The 10,440-nt window shown below is 36.6% G+C and overlaps 1 protein-coding gene across 1 annotated transcript; it reads left to right on the top strand.

Annotated features, from left to right (window-relative positions):
• The first annotated feature begins 9,196 nt into the window (after positions 1–9,196).
• LOC115788031 (trace amine-associated receptor 13c-like) lies at positions 9,197–10,192 on the top strand. Its single transcript, XM_030740895.1, has one exon. It carries the CDS (start codon positions 9,197–9,199, stop codon positions 10,190–10,192), a length of 996 nt encoding a protein of 331 aa, XP_030596755.1.
• Positions 10,193–10,440: the final 248 nt, after the last annotated feature.

The raw sequence follows: 10,440 nt of genomic DNA, 5'->3' as shown, positions 1-10,440 counted from the left end.
TCTGAGTTTTTTGTTTTTTTTCACTCAAATCAAGTATGCCTTGCTGTGAGGAAGAGTTATTTTATATCAGCTTACTGAGGGTTATTTGATTAGTGCTTGGTCGCCTAGTTTAGCTCTCTCAGTAAAGATGAGGATAAGAGGTGTTGTTTATGCAGAAGGTGTGTGTCGAGGGAAAAAAAAGAGACTGATATTTTGAATATTTATTCATACATGTGCCTGAGATAAGAGAGAAATAAGAGATTGATGTGTTAGTGGGAAGAAGAAGCCAGTCTTGTTTGCAGATTTAGATCAACCTTTTCATGGAAAGGGGACCCATGCTGTTTTCTTCTTTGGCCATGCCTGACTGTATGAATTCATTACCCCTTAAAGGGAGCACTCGTCCAAAAATGAGTGCTGAACCCTAAAGCCCACCCCCGCCAACCCATCAATTGGGCCTACATTTATTATTTTGACCTTTGCTTTGAGGCAGAGGGACATCAAAGTGGATCCTGGACTAGTTCCTCTATAAAGAGACGGAGGTGTCATCCTCACAGTGTGAGAGGCAGACTGCTGGCCTGTGCTGGTTTTGTTGTCAGTGTAGAAGAGGCATGGAGTCTGGGTCAACATAATTAAAATGAGAATCAATTAGGATAAAGTGTATGGAAGAAAAAATGTGACAAACCAGGCGTGTTAATCTGTCTCTGTTTATATACAGTCACTGGTGTGTAGAAACATTTCTGATATCATTGCGACTTGTAATTTGTATTATTAGCACTTCCAAAAATATGCATATAATGGAAAATAAAAAAAAATTTGTATTTTGCAAAAGCAGCTTTTTGTGTAGTCATCATGAAACAGAATTAACCCTTTCTGTATTTATTAGATTTGTAAACAGTAAATTTATCACATTATCACAGATGTAAATAGAGCTTTCACATACTGTAAGCAGGACTTTGGACTGGGACTGGATGCTGAGCTTTCAACTATTAAAGGTAATCTCAGTGACATAAGATTAGAATCTGGGTGAGGAGCAAAAACCAACAAAAACAAAAAAGTACATAACATAAAATAGTCAGAAATATAAAAGATAAAATTCATCATTAGTAAATCCCACTTCAGATATTGTATTCATTTTGTATTCTTACAGCAGACACGTGCATGCTTAAAATATTTTTAAGAAGAAAATAAGAAAAAATATTTGGGAAGAAAGTGCAGTAAGCTGTCAAGTTAATCACTGATAAAAAACTTACGGTTTGGTTAAAGGAAAAAAGTAGTGATGTTGATATTCACCAAATAATATACAACCACGGTGCTTCCCTCTATTTCCAGTGAATTACCACAGCCACTAAAACTACACATAGAAATGTAATTTTCCACATTTTTTTCTAATTAACATTCAGACACCGTTAGAATCATTTATTTTGTTTAAGGTGCCCTTTCATCTGTCAGTTACATTTTATCAAAATGCTCTGAGACGGAACAAAAAAGAATGGTAAACACGACCAAGTTTGATAGCAGGACTCTCATTTCCAGATCGTACATGCCAGTGAACTGTACAGCAGATGAAGGTAGAGCCATTGTTGCCGTTTCTTGCTATCGGTCTGCATGCAACCCCTCAAGCAGGTTCAGCCGGATCTATGAAAAGCACTCTCTCACAGAGTAGCCCCCTGTATTGGCCGCTCAACTCTCGTTGCTATCCACACTTTCGTTTTTTCCACTCTGACTCCTCGTGTCTGCCTTATTTGACTGAAGCTCTGACAAAAATCTATCCCTCAGCTGGTTTAATTCTGTTTCCTCCTCTACAGTCATTTCCTGTCCTGTATTAAAGTCTTACTTATTTGGAGATGGGAATATTTGCCATGTTTTACCAAAAAAACAATGGTAGGTGTGAATAATTTATGAGAGAAAATATTTTCTAATATTTTCTGTTTTGATTTACTTTTTGTTTTCCAAGCACAGACTTTAAAGTAAATAAAACAATAGTTTCCACAGTTTTTCTGTCCTCTTTTTGCTGCACAGGTTGCAAATTTGTGAGCAGGAGTTACCAAAACCTATCCTCAGGATGCCGTGTAATATAAAATTTTAAGGGCAATCTGGATGACTTAAAATTAGAATTTGTGTGAGGAGCAAAAACAAAGAAATAAAATCTCATGATATAAAATACAACGTCCAAACATACTAAAGCTGAAATTAACTGATAGCGAGACCCAAGTAATGTCTTCTGTTCTTACCACAGAGACATGCATGTTTTAGGGAAACGTTAAGAAAATGTGTTCAGTAGGAAAGTACATTAAGTTGTCAAGATAACCACACATGACATGACTACAACTCCTTTTTGTGTTTTCATACCAGAAAAATGTATGTTTAGTATGATTTTTAAGAAGCTGCCTTGAGGAGGATAGTGCAGTAAGTTGTTGAGTTAATAGTTCAGAGCAGTTTGATTACAGACGCTTTACTAACAGAGCCATCTAGTGTCTGGTTAGTCACCTCACAGTTCAGTAGATGCAAAGACCAACAAGACAAAGACAGATTTTTTTTTTTAAAGCACTGATAAATCAAACAAAATGAGATGCAGCAGTTCAACCACTCTGCAAGTACAGTATGATGTATGACTGAGACAGTTAATATTCATCATCAACAGATGGCGGCATCACTTCAGTGACAGAAACGAGCTGACTGATGGGAGAGAAGTCTTTGCTCTAAACTGTAAAATTCAACAAGATGTAAAATCTCATTTGGAACAATAATTCAGATGGCAGTTGTTCACTTATGGACAACAATTTATCATCCTAAAATGAATCTTACAGGTCATGATTTGTTTATTTTACCAGGCTTTCAAAATTATGTGCATCATAGTTGTCCTTTTTAAGGCGTTCTTCTTTAACATTTGTATTTATTAATTAAATCACACATTTCTTAGGGTAAACTGACCATTTAAAATAAATCTCTTTGTGAGAAGACAATGTTTTCTCACAATGAAGATATTTTTCAAAATACAGGGACTATTGTGTTACAATTTTTTTTATGTATATTGGCAAAATTTAAAAGCAAAGCAAAAGTTTCTTTGCAATTCTGCTTTTACAATAAGTCCTTTTAAACATGTTTAATTTTTGTTCAGACGTGAAAAGTCTAAAAAGGTCTGAGCAGTGATTTATTTATTTTTAAAGAAAAGGCCCAGTGCTGTTAAGCAAGGCACAGCTTTAGCAAGAGCTCCTGATGCTTTACGTAGTCTCTCATTGTGCTTTAAAACAGTCATATGAGACACATGTTTTAGCTGTAATTCTGCAAGATTTTTAAAATATGAAACTTTGTATAAATTTATGCAAAAAAGTATGCTTTTATTTTATTTAAATCTTTTAACAGGGACAGAAAAATGAACCAGCTCAGTAGACACTTACGTTCAATCTGTTGTTCCTGGAAAGTTCTTAAAACAATAATTCTGAAATCCCATAATTAACATAATATGATATTTTTTTTAATGGTCTGTTGAAGCAAGTTAGCTGTTGTCAAGCACAGCCTCTAGCCTTTATGTAAGGTTTTAAAAAGTCTTTAAAAAAATAGAAAACACCACAATAGTATTTTTGCTTTAACATTTTGTTATGAAACCTATCATATTTGTTTTTTGCAATAGTGAAAAGAAAATGACACCATCATCATTTAATTTGGTTGTCTATAAATCTTTCTTTCATTGCTGCCACTCAGATTTGATTTGGGGCAAACTTTTCCACTGTGATGCTGTAGTTACAGTACTTCTTTCAAGGAAACAAAACTCTAGTAGACACATATATTCCGCAGCCACTTTATTAGGTATGCCTGTTCAACTGTTTGTTAATGCAAATATATAATCAGCCAGTCATATGTCAGCAACTGAAAGCATTTAGGCATGTAGACATGGTCAAGACAGCCTGCTAAAGTTCAAACTGAGCATCAGAATGTGAAAGAAAGGTAATTAAATGTGGTATGGCTGTTGATGCCAATAAATATGGACCAAAATCTCTGTTTCCAGCAGCTTGTTGAATCTATGCTACAAAGAATTAAGGCAGCTCTGAAGGGAAAAGAGGGTCCAACCTTGTACTAGCAAGGTGTACCTAATGAAGTGGTCGATGAGTGCATATGTATAGTATATGCTTGTGTGTGATTAGCAGTGCCATGACATGCACCTGTGACACAAGAGTATGTATTTCTATTTGTTTCAACTAAACCTCTTCAGAGGACCAGTTTATATTTGCTTTCAACTGAAGGTCAGTTTCACTGCTACCACTGACAGTGTGTTGCTGGCCTTGCTCTTTCATATATATTTGAAAAAAAGCTTGAAGTAATTTGGTTGAAAACACTAATACAGTGCTGAACATTATTCAGGAAAGTGAGCGATCTAGAGTTCTGACTGACAAAAGAACAAAGTGTTTTGATGAGCTGTGAGGTTCAGATGGAAAGTGTATCAACACAGTATCTGGACAAATATCTTTAGTAGTGAAGTATGAATGGAAACAATAGCAGTGTGTACAAAAACAATGAGAAAGGCTAATGTGGATGTGGAAAATACATTACTGAGAAGTACATTACTGTAAGAGTAGTGAGAATGACTTTTCTGATGTGAGAATTGCACCAAAACAACTGGGAAAAACTGTAAAAACACTAAGTGGTCATCTTATCTATTGTCACTTTAACCTTTTCCTCAGCTGGTTTACTTGATGTTTCAAGTGTGAGAGAAATCGTTGTATCGTTTTATACTTGTGTACAATGACAATAAATTTCAGTCTCATCTAATCTAATTTAAAATGCTCCTAAAAATTTGATAATAAGTGTGATCTGGCATTTAAATCAAACTTGAGCATTCCATGCCTTAAATTCACGAGACCAAGCACACTCAGCTGTTTGGCACATACACTATATCACTACTAAACTGGAATTACAGCTTTTTATTACCTTCATTTAACCAGTAGTCCCACTGAGATCAAATCTCTTGAGAGACCTGGCCAAAGTAGTAGCCATACAAGCTCAAAACATCTCAAAAATTCAACAAATACAACATAAAATACAATATACAAATGCCCATAACATAAAAACATTTGTGTAGAAAAACATCCACAGGTCTCCTTCACTGCATTTGCAGGGTCTTTACGATATAATGCACCTTGAAGTGACTGATGTAGTAATTTGCTGCAATATAAATAAAACGGATTTGAATTGAATTGAACTGATGCTTTTAAATTCACCAATAGATATAGGTATGTTTAAGTAAGTCTTTCTGTAAATTATTTCATGTCCAAGGTGTGCAGTAAGAAAACCACGTTTGTTTTCCCCAAACAGACCTTTTTTTTTTTTATTAATTTTTTGCAAGTGTTGTATTTGAATTGCTGAACAAAATTGAACAGTGGGCAGAAATTCAGAAGTCTGGAACAAGGAAAATAATCTGCAGTGCAATCTAAAAATATATTATGTACTAAATCCACTATTTAAGTGTTTAATCAATGTATCAGAAAGAATGTATCAGAAAGGGAAGAAACGCAATAATAGAAGCATCAATGTATTTAAATATTGAAACATTAATGAAAACTTCCTGTGAGGGGAATCCTGCTGTAAGTGTACTTTCAGTGTGGAAAAGTAAAAATAAACTATAACAGCTACAACAAATAAATGAACCTGCATCAGTGATAAGTTCAACACTTAGGCTTGCCATCTCCATATTTAATGAGATAGGTTAAGGCCATTTAAATATGGTATTCTATATGATTTTAGATACAGCAATTAATACTAGTAGAAATGTGAAAGTACAAGAAACTATAATTTCCACTATGTATGACACACACAAGAAATCAATACCTCTGATAATACACTGGCTCCAGCAAAGAAAAACAAACCTTAAAGTTGTTGGGTGTGTTGTGTACCAGAGGGACGTGTTTACACCTTGTAGTCATGTCTAATATCACATTAAACCTCATGTGAATTTAAGGCTAAAGGTGTTAATAAACAAACTTTAACAAAAACACATGATGCAACCATATGCCACATGAATGCACAGTACATGAATTAAGGTTTCAAATATGTGATAAAAGTAGAATAAATGTCATATATAATATGACAGACATTAAAAAAAAATAATAGAGAATTAGTAATCACAACTTTGGGGTTTTTACAAAATTAACGGCACTATTACACCTCCAGTGATCAGGCCCAGAGCATGATGTGACTTCCTGGACTAAAAGTGGGACAGAAGTTTGTGGGACTAAAACTGATGTTTCAGTCCTCGGGGGTAGAGGGTATAGTGTTTTGCTACATTTTACATGGACATGTTTCCCATTAGCTCAAAGCTTCACATAATACAAACTGATAATTCTGATGGCAGCTGAGACATGCTGTAATCAAGGGATTACAGCTGACTTCAAAGAATGATAAAGGGGCTCATGATGCTGATGATTTTATGCTAATGACAACAGTACTAATGCATTCTGATATTATATTACCATATTTCACTAAAACAGACTAATAGCATTAATAATGACTTTATATCATTGATTTGTCCTAGTCAGTCCTGACAGTGTCACAATGTGCCAGCATACAGAATACCAGAAAATCAAACTAAAATCCAGGTGGCCTTACTTTTACTTTTTATGGTTTTATGAATGGATGATTTCTGTGTAAAAGGTCTATATGAAGAGTTGCTGTGACGTACAAACATATAGGGCTGATGGGAAAATCCTCAGGTGAAGTAAAATGAACTTGTTCTAAGAAAACTAACACAGTGCTTTTAGGTGTCATCTAGCTCATAATATGAAAACGTTCCCTGATTTGATATGGGAATTTTATATCTGCAGTACGCAATATTGTTAAATGAATCCAGTCGAGATGAGGCCCTAAACCAAGATTGAATGCCGGTAATCTTCAAGTCCTCAGGCAGCACTGCATTAAACACAGACATGATTCTATAGGAAAACTTGTAAAAATTTACAATGCAAAGAAAAAAAAAAAACTCACGTAAACAAGATCCAGAAACACTACAGCATGGCATCCGTAAAAAAGGAGCAGCAGTGCTAATCTGGCCTGCCTGCAGTTCAGACCTGGCACCCATTCAAAACACTGAGTGCATTATGAAGCTAAAATGCAGGAAAGACCAACAGTTTTAATAGAACTTTTTTTTTTAATTAAACATTACAATAACAGTTTATAATTTTGAGTGAAATATTTAACATCTAAAAAATTGTATTAGTTCTGCTCTTAGTTCTGCAGCCCCTCCCCTACCCACCCTAGTGCTCTCCAGGCTTTAAATGTGCTACTGCTTTGCTGAGGTGCTTTTTGGAACCTCGTAAGGTGTTCATAATGAACACAGTACGAGATGATTTTTTTGAACCTACCTATCCCAGTGTATCTCTTTCTGTTTTCCTGCTAAAGGTAGCGCCGGTAAAACGGCTGCATGACCTCAGACACCTGTCCCCCTGTTTGTGTTTGTCTCTATGTTTGTATTTCTTGGATGTGTTCTGTTAACTGTAATTTCCCCATTGTGGGACTAATAAAGGTATTCGTATTCGTATTCATATTAACATGAACTTTTGCAGGTAAGACTCCAAGAGTCTGTGAAAAACCTGACATCCCACACTACCCCCAGCTTGACTTCAAGTGCTCCCATAACTGTTCAGAGGTCAGACGGCTCCAGAGAAAAGTCAGCACTTTGCCATCTTTGCTCTTCAGGTAGTTCTTGTGTAACTTTTAGGTGTGTTTGGGCTCATTATCTACAGCGGTGTGATTTTGTTTCTACAAAGAGGCCAACCAGTAGATTTGGCAGGTTTGAAGAAAGGAATGTTCCTTTTCCTTGGTGAGGCTTTAGTTGATGTAATTTGCTATCAAAACAACCTCAGACCTTTAAATCCCCGCCTGATCTCTATGTTTAACTGCTCTATCATTCACCTCTCCCCTTTGTTTCCTTATATAGTAGACACCAATCTACTGCCACAAATTTTAAACTTGAATTTATCACAAACACTTTTTTCCCCATAATCAGCTGTTCTTACCCAAAGCATTTGGCCTGCTGCAGACAAACCTAATGTAGTGATCTTCTGATGAAGAGGCCACTTAATCACACTTTGGATATAATCAGTGAGTTTCTGCAAAGCAGTCTACCCATTATGTCCTGAGAAAGTCCTTTTTTGCCAAGAATAAATAAATAATAGCGTGTTTATAAGTGTCTGATGACTAGATCGAATCCACTTGAGTTTAATCTAAACACCAATTCAGTGTAAGACATACAACTCAAGGAAATATAATCTGTTGTACAAAGGAGCAACCAAGGTCAGTGTTGCAAATTTGCTTATATTCGACTGCTAACCTAGAAATACTGCAGAAGCTAAAGCACTCACTCTTTGTTTCACAGATATTTGAATCAGTAAATGCTTCAAGTGACTTGAACAGTAACACTATCAAAGCTCTTGGAGGGATAAATTGAGTTGTTTGATTATTAGATTGATTAATATTTCTGGTTAACCTCCTGAGACACTGTATCCTCATATAGGGACACTACATTTTGGCTTTTCTACATCTTATACTTTGTTGTGCTCAATAAAGTGTTTTATACTTCATTAATTAAATAATATTGACTTTATTGTGTTATGGTGTAAAACAAACCCACTGTGTGCATAGTGCATCCTTTTCTTTAAGTATGTAACAACTATGTACCAAAATAATTACTTCCCGTTCAAAGATGATTCTCTGTTTTTATACTTCAGGTCCAACTTATCCCAAATAGCTGGGAGAAATTAAAAATGCATCTCAAACAGAAGCTCAGGTCTCAGGAAGTCAAACAATGTCAAAACAGACGTGTCTGTAAGCAACAAAGGACCTCATGGCTTATTTACGAATGCTTTGGCCGTAAAGTTGTAAAATGCAAAACTTTAATCTGCTTCACAGAAGTTTGAAACTTGAGTCTTGAGTCACACAAAAAAGTGATGAAAGGGAAGTGGAAGAAGAAAGGAGCAAGGTGGAATAAGCAAGGGAGGAGTATGGAAGGGGTGGAACACAAGGAGACAGGGAGAGGAGAGAAAAGTAGGAGAGAATAGATTCAGAAAGGGGGGGCTCGGGGTGACTGCTTAGCAGACAGTGATGAAAAGGATGACTTGGGAGTTATAGAGAGAAGGGGGAGCGCCATTAGAGATAAATAAGCTTTGCAATGGCTCATGGGATCAGTAGGCAGCTTGACCTTAGCAGCTCATCCTTTCGTTAGTATTGAATGATGGACAGCCAGGACGGAACTAAATTCTGTTACCCTGAGCTTGTGAATTTGTCTTGCAGTGGTTTAATGCGTCCTCACTCTGAGGCTGTACTCCTCTACATGCTGTTCTTCTCCATCTCTGCGCTAACTGTAATTTTAAATGTGCTGGTTATCATATCCATCTCTCATTTCAGGCAGCTCCACAAGCCCACCAATGTGCTCCTGCTCTCCCTGGCCATCTCAGACCTCCTGGTTGGGCTGCTGGTGATGCCGGTGGAAACTGTACGGTTTATAGAAACCTGCTGGCTGCTTGGTGATCTCATGTGTGCTCTGTCTTACATTATCGGCTTCACTCTCACCTCAGCCTCTGTGGGAAACATGGTGCTCATATCAATTGATCGCTATGTAGCTATTTGTTATCCTCTGCAGTATCCCACCAAAATCACTTTCAGCAGAGCTGAGCTGTCTGTGAGTCTGTGCTGGGCCTGTTCGCTCCTCTACAATGGGCTGATCTTAAAGGAGCATCTTAGGCAGCCAGACAGATTTAACTCCTGTCATGGTCAGTGTTTGGTGGTGATTAACTATGTCTCTGGAACCGTTGACCTTGTGTTTACTTTTATCGGTCCTTGCTCGATGATTATTATTCTGTACATGAGAGTGTTTGTTGTGGCTGTGTCTCAGGCTCGTGCCATGCAGTGTCATATTACAGCTGCTGCAGGTGGTACAGTAAAAATCACTGCAAAGAAATCTGAGAGAAAGGCAGCCAGGACTCTTGGTGTTGTGATATTAGTGTTTTTGATGAGTTTCTGTCCATATTACTATCCCTCTCTTGCAGGACATGACATTTCAAACAGTGCTTCATCTTGGGCTATTGTTTCCTGGCTGCTGTATTTCAATTCTTGTTTGAACCCACTGATATATGCTTTTTTCTACCCATGGTTTAGAAAAGCTATGTGGTTCGTTGTCACCCTGAAGATACTAGAGAAGGACTCCTCTGAAGCAAATATACTTTAAAGTAACACATTTTTTCCTGAATCATATCATCTGCCACGAGAGAATAAAACAATATAAAACTGCTTTTTTCCATATGTAGCAGAGGCCTGTGACAGATTTACTGACATTTAAGTCTTATTTTATATGAACCACTGTTCTCTGTTCTCTTGTTAGAACTGGGAATCAGCAAACATGTAATTTAGATTTATTTAGTTACATTATAGATAAATTTATCAAGGCATGTGTGTGGCATAATGTTTTAGTTACTG

This window comes from Archocentrus centrarchus, chromosome 1, assembly GCF_007364275.1.
Source record: "Archocentrus centrarchus isolate MPI-CPG fArcCen1 chromosome 1, fArcCen1, whole genome shotgun sequence".
In the NCBI taxonomy this organism is placed as follows: Eukaryota; Metazoa; Chordata; class Actinopteri; order Cichliformes; family Cichlidae; genus Archocentrus; species Archocentrus centrarchus.
This window is presented reverse-complemented; position numbering and strand designations above follow the sequence as displayed.

Bases quoted from the DNA above. Each gene is read 5' to 3' on its own strand.
- LOC115788031 (XM_030740895.1), top strand. From the start codon at position 9,197: ATGATGGACAGCCAGGACGGAACTAAATTCTGTTACCCTGAGCTTGTG.